Source organism: Cyprinus carpio, unplaced genomic scaffold (genome assembly GCF_018340385.1).
Source record: "Cyprinus carpio isolate SPL01 unplaced genomic scaffold, ASM1834038v1 S000006731, whole genome shotgun sequence".
Taxonomy (NCBI): domain Eukaryota; kingdom Metazoa; phylum Chordata; class Actinopteri; order Cypriniformes; family Cyprinidae; genus Cyprinus; species Cyprinus carpio.
This window is the reverse complement of record NW_024879334.1, coordinates 111,149-130,857: the sequence shown is the minus strand read 5'-3', so window position 1 is coordinate 130,857 and position 19,709 is coordinate 111,149. Positions and strand designations below refer to the sequence as shown.

At 31.8% G+C, this 19,709-nt stretch overlaps 1 protein-coding gene across 1 annotated transcript in view; it reads left to right on the top strand.

Moving 5' to 3' along the window:
- Positions 1–19,709, top strand: part of LOC109058679 (protein unc-13 homolog C-like) — a 135,359-nt gene that overhangs the window by 75,277 nt on the left and 40,373 nt on the right. Inside the window, 1 exon segment of the mRNA XM_042755624.1 lies at positions 1,644–1,729. Within this exon segment, the coding sequence (XP_042611558.1) occupies positions 1,644–1,729 (86 nt within the window).

Genomic DNA, 19,709 nt, shown 5'->3' with positions numbered 1-19,709 from the left:
GTGCTGTTATAAGAAACAATGTTTGTCTTAATAATCTTTCATCATAATAATAATGACATCCTCCGCATTCTTCCTCCCAGCAGATAAAATCAGTTTCGCACAATAAATCACTTTACAGAAGCAAAACGGCCTGTGAACGATGTTTCATGCTGAATTTAAGTCACTGCTGTACATTATCTGAGCAACTGGATCTGTTCCATCATTTGCAAAATTACAGTGTGGATGGTCAGTCCTAAAGATTTGAAAACCAGATTGGGTTCACAGCAGAGAGTGATCAAGAGAGAGAGAGACGCTCCCTAAATGAAGCATAGTAAATGACTATGGTTAGGAACACGTCCGTCCATCACTATGAGAGTTCATGATCAGTGTGTTCAATTGCATCCATATGTGTCCATCTCTGAGAGCTTCTTCTGTCCCTCCTAAAGCAATTAAACCGAGTTGGGTCTGGTGTAGATTGATCTGAGATTGTTCTTGATCGGTGGGGGAGAGCAGAGAACTGGTCGCTTCACTCACTCACTGAAACGGTACGGCGGCGGTTGCCATGGAAACAGATCGTGCGATGGGTAGTACAGTGAAATTGGTGTCCATAAGCAGAATGTGCTCGCATGTGAAAAACACACACGTCTAAAACGGGACGAGACCCTCTTACACCCCTCTCTTCTCTCTGTCATAGTAACGGAGATATTTCATATGATCAGTCACATTTGTGTTGAGTATGCATGTGTTTTTTAGAGGGTTTGTGTGTTGTGTAGCAGATGGAGTTTCAGAGGTGGAGTGAAGACAAGACCTAGACCTCTAGAACTGAAACTGCTGGATTTATTACAATATTTATTTTATTTCAAACGCTTACTTATTCTTCATTCTTTCTTTAGGAATTTTTAAATAAAAATGGATTCTAATAAAAAGTCATGAAAATATATATTTGGCAAATTTATTACTACACTAATTATGTATTAATCTTTCTTTCTTTGTTTCTTTAGAGTTTATAAATAAAAATAATTCTAATAAAAAGACATTCAATATATATTCTTAAAATTCATTTCAAACATTTATTCTTTCTTTCTTTCTTTCTTTCTTTCTTTCTTTCTTTCTTTCTTTCTTTCTTTCTTTCTTTTCTTTTCTTCCTCTTTCTTTTTTATTAATTAACAAATTCTTTCTTTCTTTTGGAATCTCTAAATAAAATTATTCTAATAAAAGGTTATTAAAATATATATTTAGCAAATTTAATATTGCATTTATTATTCATTCTATCATTTAATATTTTATTTATTTATGGATTTTTTTATTATACATAATTCCAATAAAACGTCAATAAAATTTGACAAATTTATATATATTTTATATATATATATTTGTCAAATTTTAATGACTTTTTTAATATATATATATATATAATATATATATATATATATATATATATATATATATATATATATATATTATATATATATATATATTTATTTATTTATTATATATTTATAAATATTTATAAAATAAATGTTTAATTTTTAAAGTAATTAAGTTTAATTAATTGCTGCATATGTGGTGCATCACAGACAACAGGTCTTTATTTGGCCTTAATGAAGATTAGGACCATCTTGCTGTATATAATTTTAATGATGTCTGTTTTTATTTAATTTCAGGTTCCCTCAAGAGTTGAATATGGGTAGAATTAGTGCTGAAATCATGTGGAACCTCTTCGCCATGGATATGAAGTACGCAATGGAGGGTGAGTTTTTACCGTCTCTGTGGGGTTGCTGGTGTGGTTTTTCTTCTGTTCAGATCTAAGACCAACACATGTCACAGATCAATTGTTTCTGAGCAGAACTCAAGATGGTTTTACATCACAGTTGGACTGAGTGTTTGAGAAATGTCATGTGATTCATGTTTATGTTCAGTTCTTTCTGAAGCCTCTTTCATGTTCTACAAGGAGAAATATTAATCGGTTTGGTGTCAGTTTGTTTTATTTTTGCTCTGAAGTCTCCCTATAACACATACGTATAACATTTTTGTTTAACCAAAAACAGTTAGTGTAATGATATGTAAACGTGGGCGGTCCAATGTTAATGAGATGTGATGTCATAATCATGCTTTGAAATTGAGTTTCTATAAATGATCTGGCTGGACTGGAGTGGAAGCTTTGTGTAGAGTGTGTCTGCAAACTACATTAAAATTAAACTACAATATTTCTATTGTGAGCCGCTTTGAAAAAAATCATAAATGTAAACGCAAATGTGATACAGACTCTTCAAAGAGTGTTGTTTGTGTTGTTTGACGTTGATGGCAGAAGGACAGTGTGGCATCAGTGTTTCATGGATATTCAGAGTCACCTGTGATATTTGATTCAAACACAGATGGTCTGGTGTCAAAGGCTGAGACACACACACACACACACACACACACACACACACACACACACACACTGCTGTGCCTCTGACCACAGATTGTTCGCTTGGAAAGCTAAGAGTATGAAAGGCCACAAACACACACATAAAACTGTTCGTGAAAGTAAAGGGTGAATTTATTGCAAGGTTATTCTCTCCTCCACACACACACACACACACACACACACACACACACACACACGCACGCACACACACACCTGACAGCAGTGCATTTAAAAGGCAATTCCCTCTGATTCAAAACTCAAATATTCACTGATCTCAGTGAAGACATCCCATAGACTTCTGTTATTTTTTTAAATAAAGCTAACACAAATCCTCCTTTATTATGCACCCTGTAATCTTCTGTATCTTTCACAAACCATTTACATACACACTGTTAATTCATGAGCACATGCGTTGTAATTTCTGAAAGTGTGAGCATAAATGGTTGAGTCTTAAATTGTAATTCAGCTACTTGGTTTACAGTAACCATGTACCTGTATAATCGTGAACAATGGAACTAAGGGTAATTTTAAGGCATTATGAATGTGTGTGTGTGTATATATATATATATATATATATATATATATATATATATATATATATATATATATATATATATATATAGCTGTCACACTCACATCATGTGATCTTTGTTTTCATTTTGTCTTTCATTTAATTTTGTCTTGTGTTTCCTTGTCTGTTAATGTGTTGTAAATTTATGTAATTCTGTTCAACTGTGCACACCTCATTAACTTTAGTATTTAAGTTCATGCCTTTCACCCCTTAATTGTCGGGTGTTGTTGCTGTTGATGCTGTTCTCTCTGCTTGGATCATATTTTGGATTTATTAAAGCCTGTTTGGAATTATCTTCATCACCCTGCTTGTTTGATACAACCTTAGTATCATGACTATATATATATATATACATACATACATACACATGCAGAGAGATAGAAACATTAGATTATTGTTTTACCAGATTTTCACTATTACTGGTAATTTTGATGCTCCATTATAGGTTTAATCTCAATCTGTTTCACACAGTAAATTATAGATATTAAAGGGATAGTTCACCCAAAAATGTAAATTCTTTCATCATTTACTTAACCTCATGTTAACAGTAACCACTAACTTCCATAATATGTAAAAAAGTATTATGGAAGTCATTGGTTCCCGTTTGGTTACCGACTTTTTCAAAACATCTTCTTTTGTGTTCAACAAAGAAAGAAACTTATACAAGTTTGTAACATGTGGAGGGTGAGTAAATGGCAGAATTTTTTTTCCTTTTTTTTTTTTAACTGTCCTTTTAGGAAAGATGAAATGAACACCGATACTGAAAAAAATGTAAAAACTGTGCAATATAAGTTCAGATCTCATGGACTGTAGATTATATGCAGACACACACACACACACACACACACACACACACACACACACAGCATCTGTTTCACAGGTTACAGGACCATCTTTTGGTTGCCATAGGAACCAGGTGTCAATCTATAGATTTCACACACACACACACACACACACACACATGCACACTTACCACACACACCTCTCAGCCTTTGCTGTCATTTCTTTTTAATATGGATTGACATGTTGCCATGAGATGTCACAGCAAAGAAAAGCTCAAATCTTTGTGCAGTTTCTCTTTCCTTTCATTCATGTTTTTCTTGAGGGCACATTCAGAAATCTCTCTTTCATTTGAATATAATCCAGATTAGTTTGTGTTGACACGTTGACATTGATGTGAGGCAGAATGCATTCTCTTAAAGGCACATGAAAACAAACACACACACACACACACACACATTAATCTGTTGGTTTGAACTTCTGGCTCAGCGTTTAGAAATCTGCTTGGGAAAAGGTTTTGGATTTACTTTTACATGGTCTGTGATTAGGATTTGGGATAGTCATATTGACTCTGTATTTAACACAGACGTGAACTGATGTATCAGAAACAGAGGAACTGCCAGATGAGGAGATGTGAACAATATATTTATTGTACAGTTTGTACAAATATTGTTGGCTCTTTCACAAATTGCTGTTGTTCTTCTTTTGTAAGCGGCTTTTGATAAAAGCATAAATGTACTATGCAATCAAACCTCTGTTTTTGTTCAGATGTTCTCATTAGAATTTCAAATAAGAATAGTTATGAAAAATACTAATCCCATTTGCTCTGTAGCCACATGGTATATGATATAAATAATCATATTTTATTGATCTCATTCCTCACAGTGTGGTAAAATACTGACATTTTCTGCTCAACAGAATAATATTATCAGTTCTGCTTTGAAATCTCAGCATGCATTCATTTCTGTGTGCTGATATAATAAAGAAATATTACAGAAATGTAAGCTTGAAGTAAACCTGGCACTCACAATCAGACTCTTGGATCGAAGTCTGTTCTTCTTCTGTGTTATGAATAGAAAATAGCTTGTTTGAATATAGATCCTCACCAAAAAAAGCACATATTCAACACTCAGATCAGAAATGAGTGTCATGCAGTACTGAGCGATAAACTTTACTACATCAGTTATGAGAGTTATTTTATACTCATGATCTCATAATTAGCAAAGCTTCTTTGGTTCAACTGTAAATGAGTACATGAGTATTTTCAAAAGTATTGAAGTACTTACATTGAATAAGACTGTGAATTACTTTCAGGTGAAAGAAATTAATGTTTAGGTCTAATAAATGGACTATAATGGAATAAACAGTGACTAGTAGTGCAAGGATTGTTTGCATAGTTTTTCTAATTTGAAAGAATTGAAAATCTCCATATTTTTAGGATGATTATGAAGATCTTTATACCTGGTAATATCTCAATTTAAACAAAAGGGTAAAAGAAACGTAATAAATAAAGAAACAAATGCATAGATAAATTAAAATTACTACTTTAAAATACTAAATTATATATATAAACTAAAACTAGTAAACAAACATTTATTAATCATATTAAATACAAACAAAAATTATATAAATAACATAAATCAAAATCTAAAAAGCCATTTCTAAAGTATATATATATATATAGATATATATATATATAATATATATATATAGAAGTACTATTGTTGTTAAATTAATTTTACTATTTATTCATACTAATATTATTATATTATATTTTTTTAATTATTATTTGTTTTTTATTTAATAATTATTTTGTATTAATTAATTTTTTAAATTTGATCAGATTTAGGTTTAAAGACCTTCACTTACATTCCTTTTAATTAAAAATTAAATTATGTGTAATTATTGATTTATTTATTAAATATAAATATACTTGAGTATTTATACACAGCTTGAGTCCCTCTTTCATTGTAAGTCGGTGGGTTTTTCCAGTTTAATAGTGCAGCTGGTCGAAATCGAGTGAGGTTTCAGAGTTATGACTGCTTTATATGTCAGCATGTTTGGCGGTCTTTTTATTGTGGATGTTATCAGTGGAAAAACTGACTTGTGGATTACAGAAAATCAGCTCTTCGACCCGGAGCCACCAGCTGCCCAAACGAACGAACCCTGACTCTCTGAGATTAGAGAACAGATCTCATGCATACGATCCAGCATGCGCATCTCTCTGCATTGCATATACTGCATACATGCATGATATACGGCTTCAACACATATATTTACCCCAGCACATTTAGATTAAAATAATTTCACACAATGACATGAATATCTAAAGCAGGTGTTTTACATATATTAGAATGGTGATTTATTCATATCTAGTAAATAAGCATATGAAGCAATTGCATACCAGCAATATCTCTCTCTTTATAAATCTCCCACTATTTCACTCTCTCTCACACAGAGTGTGACATATTGTTCATTAATTTAAGAGACATCAGGCGCACAGCTGTACAGCTCAGATTAGGAGCTCCAGTAGATTGTTCTGTGTGGTTGCTGGTTAGAACAGTCTCTGTAGAAATGGCTTGGGTTTCTCCTTAAATGTACAGTAAGCCTGTGGGATTTTTCGAGTCGTTCATGATTTATTGTTCTGGGTTTGTTAAAATCATTTTCTAAATATGAGCTTTAGGGATAGTGATGCTTCACTTAGTAAACAGCTCAACTAGTGTGTTTTGTAGTGTTGCTGATGTTAATGAGATACTGATACACACAGCTGGAAGATCTGCCGGACACATGATATCTGGAGCCTTTAAAGAGCCACTGTTCACAAAAACCCATCAGAAATACACCAGCAACAGAGCAGGAGTGTGTGTGTGTGTGTGTGTGTGTGTGTGTGTGTGTGTGTGTGTGTGTGTGTGTGTGTGTGTGTGTGTGTGTGTGTGTGTGTGTGTGTGTGTGTGTGTATACAGATGATTTTACCCTGAAGCAGAGGAATAATTCAAAAGAAAACTGACAAGTTGTTTAAAGCAAACACTGTCTTCTCTTAGATAAAACCCCTGAGTGGTTTCAGTTTAGCTTTCAGTTTGAATGTTTGTTTTTTATCTGCATGACAAATAAGATGCGTGCAAAGAAAAAACTGTGCAAACAAAAACACAAGGAGCATTAGGCATTCTCTTTAAGATGAGATGTTTGATCATCTCCGATGGAGGGTTGCATGTGAACTATCTCTCACCCGGACTCATATACTCAGTGTCTCTCACTTTACCTGGCCAGGAAATGAACCCTTAAGATAAAACCTCTGAGAGCACCGATCGACCCATCCCAGAGTCATTTACATACGACATCAGGCTCATCCGATAGTCTGGATGAATCTTCCTCCAGAGCTTTAAAGGAACAGTTCACACAAACATGAAAATGTTTTCACCCTCAGGCCAAGATGTACAGTAGATGAGTTTGTTTCTTCATCAGATTTGGAGAAATGTAGCATTGCATCACTTGCTCACCAATGGATCCTCTGCAGTGAATGGGTGCCGTCAGAATGTGAGTCTGTTCCCATGAAGAAACAAGTAAATTTTCAACGAAATGTCATTTTTTGGTGAGCTATACCTTTAAAGGTGTAGTGTGTAATTTCTGCACAGCTGGCTGCACCAAACAGAAATAATGAGGAGGGAATTCACTCCAGTTTATTTTTGCATGTGCTTTCTGCTTTGTTTTAACACCTGATTCACTAAAGGAATTATGCAAATCAGATAACGGCACAAAATGTGTGCTCAACACAATTAGCGCGGTGAAATTCCCCATCTTGCAGGTCGGTTCAGAGTGTTAGGTTGATCTGACACATGGCTGCTTTGTAAGAAATTCAGTGCAGTCTTATTTGCTAACCGTATACTGCAATCTGCTTCAACCAGGTGCTAAATCCTGCAAAAAAGCAATAATGAATATGCATGTTAAGTCATTGTCATTCATCTTTCTTTGTATGTAAATTAAGCTTATTATAGATTACACTATTAGTATGCACAAATATATATTTAAAAAGATGATTGTGTATATTTTATAGATCAGTGGAACAGAAATCCATCATAAAAATGATGAACAAACGTTAAAACTGTAATATTGTGATAATTTATTCCTGTAAATTTTCAGCAGCCATTACAAAATATAATTTTATGAATATGAATTTTCAGCATCATTACTCCAGTCTTCAGTGCCACATGATCCTTCAGAAATCATTCTAATATGCTGATTATTATCAATGTTAAAAATAGTTAATATTTTTGTGGAATTCATGATACATTTTTTCGGGATTCTTTAATGAATATAAAGTTCAAAAAACACCATTTACGTAAAAAATAAATCTGTTGTAGCATTAAAATTGTATTTAGGATCACTTTTGACCAATTTAATATTTGCTGTACTTTAAAAATTGATTACTATAAATTAAAAATAAATTAATAAGAAATAATAAAATGATAAATAATAAAATATTAATTTAATTTGAACAAAACATTTGTGTACATTTATCAGTTTTGATATCAGAAAACTCCTGCTGAGTTTAAATATTTGTAAAAATGTCTTGTCTCAAAACTTTAGTGGCAGCTTAATTGGCCAAATTAAGAGCTGCATTACAGTTTTAATTATTTTGATTTAAAATAATACATGCAAACTGTTTTCCAAAGTCACATAAATTTCATTTATAAATTTAAATCTGTTTTTCAGAAAACAAAATAAAAGCAATCAAGTTTGCATTTACTCTCATTACGGCTGTATTTTGTCAAACCCCTCTTGGCATGCAAATCATTTACTTGTGTAAAACTTTCCTTCCCTACAGTATCAGCCGTGTCCTTAGCTAACATTTACTGAGTCGTGTGTGCTTCTTCGGATGCTAAAAGGACATAATGAAGTCGAGTAGAGTTGAAAAGCTGGCCCATCATCCTCCAGGGGTCACTTCCTCCAAATGGGCAGAACTAACTCTCTCTGACCTGTTTATTCATGGTGGCTCAGGGCACCCAGTTTATTTAGAAACTCCAACCCAGAAGCACTTAGGAGCGCAAAAGTTGTTTGTCACCAAATATGTGTGTGTGTGTGTGTGTGTGTGTGTGTGTGTGTGTGTGTGTGTGTGTGTGTGTGTGTGTGTGTGTGTGTGGTGTGGTGTGTTTTCTCGCCTAATAGAGACTTTGATGTACTGTCTATTTGGTGCCCTGAGGCCAGTCGGCTGGAATATTAAGTTGGTTAATGTTACTGGGTGAGAGACTCATTGAATGCAGGACTGGAGACAAGCTTATGTATTGCTAATTGCAGACTGAAAGATGTCACAGTACATGCCCTTGTGGAAAAGACGTGCACTTTAGCGTTCTTTTAAAAGAGTACTTTTAACGCAAATTATATACACTAAGAAAAATTGGTATAGAAACAATATTCACTATGTCACAATTATTTACAAAGAAACATCAAGTAACATATTGAATTAAACACAAAATTTTGTAATTATGAATAGCAATTTCTTGTAAAATGTAATCTAATGATTTTTGTTTTTTATTTACAACCTTACAAAAACTGAAAATGTATTATAGTTTAAATACATATTAAATGTTGAACTTTAGAGAGCTTTTTTGCCCCACTTATTAGGACTGAAGTTAATCTTTATATATGATTTTATAATTACTTCTATTGTTTTTGAAATATGGTTAAAGTATACTGCTGAATGTACTGAAATATACTCTAATGTAATTTCTATTGAAACGTGTATGATGTGTAATCATTTTTTTAAATGCACTAAACTGCAACTTCATCATTACAAATGTGTGGTTATAAGCATATTTAAAGTAAAACTTTTAATTTGGCAAAGTGCACATTTCAAAAGTCTACTTAAGTGTGTTAAAAAACATTAATGAAAGTGTATATTTTAATATCTGCTAGTACATCTTTAAAATGATCCATAGCATTACAAATGTCTTTGCTTTCACTTTTGATCAATTTAATGTATATTTGCTGTAATAATACTTAGTAAAAAAAAGTTTTTATTCAATTAATTAATATTTTTTAAATTAATACTTTTAATAAAAATATTATTTTCTTTTTAAAAAATCTTACCAACCCAAAACTTTCAATTGATAGTGTATATGAATTACTATTATATTACCTGCAAGTACAGATTTAAAGTGCACTTCAAAGAATTCAATACTATTTAAGTACACTTCTTTTTCACAAGGGTGTTTTCTCCCAATAATATCAATTCTGTCATCAAATTCTGTGGTCAAACCCATTTGTTTTTATTCTGTGGACCCCAAAATGTGATGTTTAGCAAATTTAAGAATCATAAAAGTAATCCATGTGACATACAGACATGCAAAAACTAAATCCAGAAGAACTGTAACAACGTCTTCAAGACATTTTAAGAAACCTGCCTCCAAAGCTACAGTACTGTGAGAAGTTTTAGACACTTGTGTAAATATGCTGTAAAGTAAGGATGCATTCAAAAATATTGTCATAAATGGATTTTATTTATTAATTAACTTCTATTAACTAAATCAAATCAATATTTGGTGTGACCAACCTTTGCATTTAAAACAGCTTTTGTCCAGGTATACTTGCACATAGTTTTGTAAGAAGGTTTCTTCAAGCGTCTTGGAGATACGACCACAGCTCTTCTGGATTTAGTTTGTCTCAGTTTCATCTGTTTCTTCATGTAATCACAGACAGATTCAATGATGGTGAGATCAGGTCTCCATGTGGAGCACCGGCTGTTGTCAGTCTGCTTATGCATTCAAAAATCTCACTAGATTATTAAAATTAATGGCAAAATGAATGTTTGGAAATGTAAACTGATATTTTATACTGACACAGTAGAGCAAAAGATAGAAATAACTGGCCGAACACCATTCTTTGGTGTAAAAATACTAACGTGCCTAAGACTTTTGCACAGTAGTGTATATTCTATATTCCAGTTGTTATGAAGTCATATACAGTAATAGATTTGTGTAAGAAAAATACACAATTTTGGTCATTATGTACAAAAATCTTCTCTTCTGTCCGTTATATGGGAACTGCAATGTAAAACGTTCTGGCTGACTTTTGTGTTAGAAGAAAGAAAAAAAATCATACTGCTCTGGAACGACGTCAGATGAATAAATGGTGGCAAAATTTTCATTTCTGTGAGCTGTACCTTTAATTAAACATTTCTTTTGTTTGGTAAAGCAGGACAGTGTTCATCTGAAAGTGTCATCTGCCTCCTCAGTGGGCTTGTTTCACGAGTCGATGTGGGAGTGATATCCAGGAAGAATTTTATTTTCTGTGGCGTGAGGGAGACCATTGTTGTGAAAATTGTTCATTGAGCTGTGAAATTGTTCACAGTCTGAAAGCTTAAAGTCCTCTGAGGTGGTCTAGTTTGTGTGTGTGTGTTGTCTGAGCCAGAAGTTCAAGACCACTGAAATAGAGAATAATCCAAAACAGCAGCCGCAGCCCGACGTACTGTACAAGGTCAATGAGCAGGTATGGACAGAAACTGAGATCAGTGAACTGTGGAGAGTGGATAGAAACACACAGCAGGTCCAGGAAGTGTTTGAACACTTAAAATGTCTGAATGTCAAATCATACTGATTTATATAGCACTTTATACAATACAGATTGTTTCAAAGCAGCTACACAGGACAATAATGCTGTTTGATTTTTGCAAAATTTGCCAATTATGAAACTTCTGTTTCATCTGTAAAGCAGCGCTACAGAAAACAATAGTGTCGTTATTCAGCTCAATTCAGATTTAATAACACATGTCAATGTTGCAAAGATCATCAGTTTTAACTGTAAAAGCAGCTCTGTGTTATTTGAATTAGCTGCAGCATCTTGTCTTCAGGTATATTTTTTTTTTTTTTTTTTGTTGTTTTTGTTGTCTTTAAAATCAACCATACTTAAAACATTTGTGGTGTAGAAATTATTTTGCTCATAAATTTCTGTGTAAATTTCACCATTAATTACAAAGAAATGGCAATTAACACACTGAAATTTTAAAATAGAAACATGGAAATTATGTTTTCTTGTAAAAAATCTTTTTTATATAGTGTGCAAACATGTCAAGTGTGTTTATGTATCTTTCTTTACAATAAATGACACTTTATTTGATACTTTATTACCTAATGCATTGACATTCAAATGCTAATTGTGTATTAGTAGGAAAAGGAACAGTAAAATGACAGATTTTCCCCTGAGAATGAAAAAAAAGATTTACTCACGCTCAGGTCATCCAAAATGTAGATGAGTTGCTTCTTAGTAACAGATTTGGAGAAATGTAGCATTGCATCACTTGCTCACCAGCGGATCCTCTGCAGTGAAAATGGGTGCCGTCAGAATTAGAGCTTTTTTCATCTCTCCAGATGTTAATTGCTGGACTGGAGTGCGGCACCCATTCTGTGGATTATTGTGATGATGTTTTTAATCAGATGTTTGGACTCTAATTCTGACGGCACCCATTCACTGCAGAGCATCCGTTGATGAGCAAGTGATGCAATGCTACATTTCTCCAAATCTGTTCTGATGAAGAAAAGCAAACTCATCTACATCTTGGGATGGCCTAAAGGTGAGGATATTTTCAGTAAAATTTCATTTTCAGGTGAACTACTCCTTACTTTTTGTGGCTGCTGAAACTTGGAGTTTTTGTGTCAGGTTTGGGAGTGGATGGCTGTGCCGGTGACAGCTTGCGTCTCAGTTTTACTCTGCGCTTTCTCTATTCTTGTTCCATGATCTCCCGTCCCGATAAGATCTGCAAACGGGGTGGCAGTCTGTCAGCTCGGCCTGAGTGTGAACTTGCAGGTTGCAGAGCAAAAATGCTTTGATTTTTTGGAAGCATCAACATTAAACTGTTCAAATCCATTAATGAAGAGGTCAGTCAGTGTTTGGCAGGTAGCTCATATCAGCCTGGTGTAAATCTTCATTTTTAGCAACCTTAACACTCTGTAAGACTTTCTTTTAATCAAGCCGGACCTGGCGAACATGCATTAATCTTTTCCGGTGTTTGCTTGTATCGATTGACTGTTAATCTCAATGAAATCTCAATGGAGCCGTGACTCTTTCCTCTGAGGACGAGACTGTGATTCACCACAGAGACCCTGTATCTGTCCGGGCTCTTTGTGTGGGTGTTTGTGTTTTTGTACAGGAACATCTCATGACTGCATTTTCTCCTGTAGCTATTGAAAATACGAAAACATTTTTGAGGCCTCTGGAAATTATGAAGATTGACTTGACTTTCTGTTTGAGTCTCAGAAACTCCATTGCTGTATGTGATAAATGATGCACCTTAGTGGATTTTTTGTGGTGTTTGCACCACTGTGATGCTTGGTGCTGCAAAGGTCTTGCTATGTGTTTGCTCTGGTGTTTCGAGTGCTTTTTAACAGATTTGGTTGCTAGGGTGTTATGGGTGGTTGCTAAGTGAAGAAAACAGGAAAGAGTCCTCCTGGTTTAGGTATAGTTTTTGTTTTCCCTTCATGTTCTTGTGCAGCAGATTGCTGTCACTGTGTTTATTTTATTTTATTTTATTTTATTTTGCTTTTTTTATTTATTTATTTAAGTTGCATTCCAGTTCTTTTTTATTTTAGTGTAATTTAATTTAATTCTTATTTTATTTTATTTTATTTTGCTTTTTTGTCAAGTTCTTCAGTGTTTTATTATTTAATTTAAGTTTATTTTGCTTTTTTGTAAAGGTCATGTTCAGCACATATTACCGTCAACAAGTTTTTATTTTATTTTATTTAGCTTTTATGTAAAGTTCTTCAGTGTTTTTATTTGTTCTATTTTATTTTATTTTATTTTATTTTATTTAGCTTTTTTGTAAAGGTCATATTCAGCACATATCACTGTCAATGTGTTTTTATTTTATTAATTTTAATTTAATTTTATTTTGCTTTTATTGTAGAGTTCTTCAGTGTTTTTATTTTATTTTATATTGTTTTTTTGTCATGTTTAGCACATAACATCTTAATTTTTTTATTTAATTTAATTTTATTTTATTTAGCTTTTTTGTCAAGTTCTTCAGTGTTTTATTATTTTGATTTATTTAATTAAGTTTATTTTTGCTTTTTTTGGTTGTAAAGGTCAAGTTTAGCACATATTACCGTCAACAAGTTTTTATTTTATTTAGTTTTGCTTTTTTGTAAGTTCTTCAGTGTTTTTATTTGTTTTATTTTATTTTATTTTATTTAGCTTTTTTGTAAAGGTCATATTCAGCACATATCACTGTCAATGAGTTTTCATTTTATTTTATATTGCTTTTTTTAGTCATGTTTAGCACATAACATCTTAATTTTTTATTTAATTTTATTTAGCTTTTTTTGTAAAGTTCTTTAGTGTTTTTTTATATGATTTTATTTTGCTTTTTGTAGTTCATGTTCAGCAAATATCACTATCAATGTGTTTTTATTTTTATTTTATGTTATTTTTTTATTAAATATTCAAATTTTACATTTGTATTTACTTATATGTACTGCACTAGATCTCTATATGAGCGAGTTTATAGGTTTGAGGGTAAGTTGAGGAGACAGTAGAGTCCCTTAAAGAGTCTGTTAAGGAAAATGAATTGAGTTTCTACTTGTTTGCAGTACCTCCAGCAGCAGAAAAGCAGCTTTTACTGTTCAGAAGAGGGCAGCGGTGACAAAAAGGGCAGATTTTACAGAATTAATTAACCTCCCTGATTTAACAAAACATCTATTCACACACAAACAAACATTCACAGATTCACAAACACTACAGAGTGAAATGAAATTCATAGCCAACCCAAATCTTTTCAAAGTTTTTATTTATTTATTTATTTATTTTGAGCTCGATATATTGTCAGTGCATGGAAAAGAGAAGCATGAACAGTCTTGGGATTGAGTCTCCTCTGGTTACTAATGATTTGAAAATGAACTTTAATATAAGGACAGCAGTTTAGCAGGATGTACATCCAGTCTGAAATTGAATCCAAACCTGCAATAAGTGGAAATGAATCACATGACATGAGTCCACCTATGAGATAATTGCATTAAGACCGTGCAGGGATCCGGCTGGAATGGAAGTGTGTGGCATACAAGCAGCGATTGCATTTTGCTGTTTAATATCAGCGCTTCACCTCAGTAATCAATAAATTCCTCCCAGAGAAAGTCTTAATCAAAACTGCAGCTTCGTCTCTATGAACCGAAAAAATGAAATCACAAAGCGCAGAAAAAGAGATCCTTCAGAGCTCTTCAGCGTCCACTGTAGATGAATTACAGACGGCCATATGAGGCCTCATTCATGAATCATGTGCTGTTTGTCTGTAATATTGTTCATTCACCTCTTACCTCTGAGTCTGAAAGAAGTTTTCAGAGGAAGTGATCAGCAAAACGAGAGAAAAAGAAAAGATATAAAGGGATAGTGAGGAAGTAAAAAAAAAGCTTAAAATGACACTACTTTTAAAGATTTTTTATATTCTTTTTGAGTTAACTACCTGATTATTTATTATTTTATTTATTATGCAATTAATAATAATAATAATAATAACAATAACACCTTTATTTTTGATTTTATATATATATTATATATATATATATATATATATATATATATATATAGATATATATATATATATATACAATTAATGTATTTATTATTTTTACTAACAGTATCAGTAATACAGCAGTAAATGTATTTATGTTTTTTGTTTTTCATTTTTAATATTAATTCAGGATTTTATATTTTTGATATGTATTATTAACACTGCTGCTAGTAATAATAATAACAATATTGTCATTATTAAATTAAAAACATCAAATCATAAATATATTTATTATTATTATTATTATTATTATTATTATTTGGTGCGGGTAGTTGTTTCTAGATATACCTTTAATATATACATTATCAATTATATATATAGTTTTATAAATATATTATAATAATTAATAATAATAATTATTATTATTATTTTTTTTTTTATTTTTTTTTATACAAATTCTGATTCTGATACTCTATAACAAATCTCAACTGCTTGATTGCTTGTATTGTTGAAAAATATGATCTGTATTATTATCCAGCTCTAATCTGCTGAATGTAACTATAATGCATGAATATAATCGTCTAAATATTAATATTAAGATATTTTAAACATTAACATCATAATTTTCTGTAAAGCTACTTTGAGGTTTGTATGTGCATCGTTCTTCAGGAGACACCTGAAAGCTGCCGATGAGCTCTGGCAAAACACTTCACTTTAGTATTTCATTATCATATCTTATTATTGCTGCACTTTTCATTTCACTTGAGTAATTGTGCCTACCATCATGAATAGATGACACGTCTTAATGTATTCATAATTGATAACCATTACCAGAATAGGAGAGAGGGGCATTCATGATTTGCATTTATTGCGTGGGGTTTTATTAGGACTGGTGGATCATTTGAAGGGTCTGCGATGGTTCATCTGAGCAGCTGTTCTACTGTGTTTGGACCCTTCAAACCCATCTGCCCTCCTGAGAGAAACCCAGTGTTTACCCACAATGCCTTCTGCTCCAGAGCACACAGACAGCGCTTGTTTGAGGGGAGTTTGAGCAGATGTGATGATTTAATGTGATATAGTTTAGTCTCAAACTAATTTAAATTTTAAACAATTTTATGTGATTGTTATTTTTCTTGTTCTTACTAAGTGTACTTGATATTAAAAGGCTACTAATAAATTAATTAAAAGTACTACTAATAAATTTGGGCCCTATACTAGTAGTAGTAGTAGTATTACTAGTAGTACTACTAATAAATTAATTTATTAATGCATTTATTTTAAAAATCATTTAATAAAAATAATGATTATTATTATTCAATGTATTATATTTATTTTAAAATTAATTAATGTATTGTTTTGTTTTATTCAATAAGTATTTACTAATAATAATGTTTTTTTTACAAATTTTAATTGTACATTTATTATGGTTTATTATTTTATTCATTATGTAAATAATAATAATAATTGTATTTATAATGTTTCATTTTATATTACTCTGTTTTATTATTAATATTAATAATAATAATAACTGTATTTATAATTGTATCAGTTTTAATTGTACTTTTTAATATTTGTGATTACTTTATTCATAATGTAAATAATAATGATTGTATTTATAATTTTACATTTTTAATTGTAATTTTTATATTTATATAATTTTATTCATCATGTATTTAATAATTATAATTATAATAAAACATATAAAATAAATTTATTATTATTATTATTAATAATGTATATTATTTTAATATATTATTAATATATTATTTTTTCACATTTTTTAAATATACTGTGTAGTACATATACTGTATGTTAGTCATAAGTTATTCAAATAGGAAATGACACAAGTGGAGAACTAACAAATATATGACCAAAACTAGATATTTTAACCTCTTCAAAGCAAACATGATTATCATCTGATTTTAATAATCACTAAATTAATAGGTCAGGCTGATAATTCACTTTATCTGTAGTTAGAAAGTAATGGAACTTTGCTGAACATGAGTGGAAGTTTCCAGTTCAGCCGGGTTTGTATGTGTTCGGTGTGAATGTCCCACGCTGCTGGAGCTCTGGGCTTAATAAGGGCTCGTCTCAGGGGAGGAGGTGGACAGCGGGCCGGTGGAGGTGTGGGTGGACAGCTTTCAGGGCAGCCTGGCGTTCACATTTCCAGCCGCCCGCGAACGGCTCGTGTGTCGCGCTGCCACTGTTAGCCTCCGGGAGCAGTGATTAAAGCGGCGCTGTCAGAGCGCATCACATCCCTCTCCTGAACATCCACCTCTTCACACCACACTGAGAGACAGGATGCAGGGACTGACCCTAATGTGGTGAATCTCTCCGAAACACAGTCACATTTCACCCAGTGGAAGATATTATATATCTGCTTAAAGTTAATAAAGGCATACTTGTAAACAGTTCGGAAAGATTTATCAAATATACAGTATTTATATCAAGAATACAGAAAAACAGTAATACTGTGAAATCTTATTACAATAAAAAAAAACTGTATTCAATTTGAATATATTTTAAAATGTCATTTATTCCTGTGATGCAAAGCTGATTAATTTATGCAGATAATAATCATACATTTGTCTCACAATATGATGTGTTTTTATATTATTTATATGACAATCAAGCATATTTATTTCAGATCCTCATTACTGTAGTAGAGCTGGAATTTTGACTCTTTGAGTTTTCTCATAAATATGATTTTTCACATGCTTGATTTTTTTTAATGCAATTAAGAATTTTTTAATGTATAAAATATACTCTGAAAACTGCTTAAATTAAACAATAAATACAACCATAAAGTACAAATACTCAATAATATATTTTAGATAATTAATATATTTTATAATAAAATAAATATAAATAATAAATAGAATATTTTCCTTTTGATTTTTCCCATTATTGTGATTTTTTTTCTCATGCTTATTTTGATTACTGCAGTTCCCACAAAATAATTGCATTATAATAAATATACTGAAAAACAGCATCAATGAAAATACTACCAATGCAACCATAATGTACAAATAATTTACAATCAATAATATATGCAATCATAAAATAAATATTATTTCTGAATATTTCTAAATATTATTTATAAAAAAAAAACATATTTTAATCAGGATTTTATTGATTTCTCTCTCTCTCTCTGCATTGAATTTTGATTTCGGTAATGATAAATGGGTTGGAAATGTGCTCAATGGTCATGAAACTAATATCAAAATGCAAAAGGTCTATAAAGCAGGCTTAATTTTCTTTATGCAAAATGTGATTTTTCATGTCTTTATTGTTTTGGAGTAAAACAAAATCTGGACCAGTTCTTGGCAGGTTTCAGGAGACTCACCCAATAGCTGTTTCTCTTTCAGCTAACAAAGAAAGAAATGCATTTTCACAGCTTCATTCTCCATACAAAATGCAGAATAGCTTTAAATGACAGGCGGCTGGATTTAGTGTGGTTTATATTATGGCTGACAGCAGCAGGTGTTTATCAGGACGCTCTCTGTGCTGGAAACTATGGATTATGAACGCTTTGATGTTAAAGTGAGAGGCGTTTCTGCTGATGAGGTGTTATATTTTATCCTGGAGAGTCACTGTGACTGTATCTGATATCCCTCAGGCTCTTCCCGGCGAAAAAGAACGACTCCTTTAAGAAAAACGAGCAATTATCAAGATTCAGCACTCAGGAATGAAACTTTTGCAGAAACAATGAGCTGCCAGAAGAGTTAGTCATTCATTTTAATAATTCATGCAGACATGCTTCATAAGCAGGTGTTATTAATGTCGTTCATTATGAGGTTTTGGAAAACATATGAAGCATTATGGAAACGCAGAGCTGCATGAACCAATCGAGACTCCTTCAGTCATAAGCGTGTTAACGACAACATTCAATAAAAACTTCCAGAATGAAATATTCAGCAGGAAGTAATGTAGATGAATCCACATCACATTTCACTTCCATAACTTGACGTCTTTGACAGTGAAAGAGAATATTCAGGTTATGGTTTTTATTCATATTTTATTACCTTTTTAGGTTTTTAGTTAGGTGTTTATTTTAGATTTTTCAATTTTAGTTCATAATAAATAATTAGTAAATAATTTCCAGTTAATATGTGCTTCAACTTATTCTATAGCTTCAATTTATTTCAGTTAATTAATCATTAAAGCAACATTTCTAACTTTAGTTTATAATTTTTTTTTTCATTTCAAATTTTCATTTCAGATTCATTTTGATAAACAAAAAATGTTTCAATAGCTTGTTTGTTTATTATTACTTAGATTTTTTTTTAAATGTACTGTGTGTGTGTGTGTGTGTGTGTGTGTGTGTGTGTGTGTGTGTGTGTGTGTGTGTGTGTGTGTGTGTGTGTGTGTGTGTGTGTGTGTGTGTGTAAAAATCACACTAAAACAAAAATTAATAAAAATAAAATCCATCAAACAAAAATTTATATTAGCTTTAATCCAATTAAAAAATACATCTA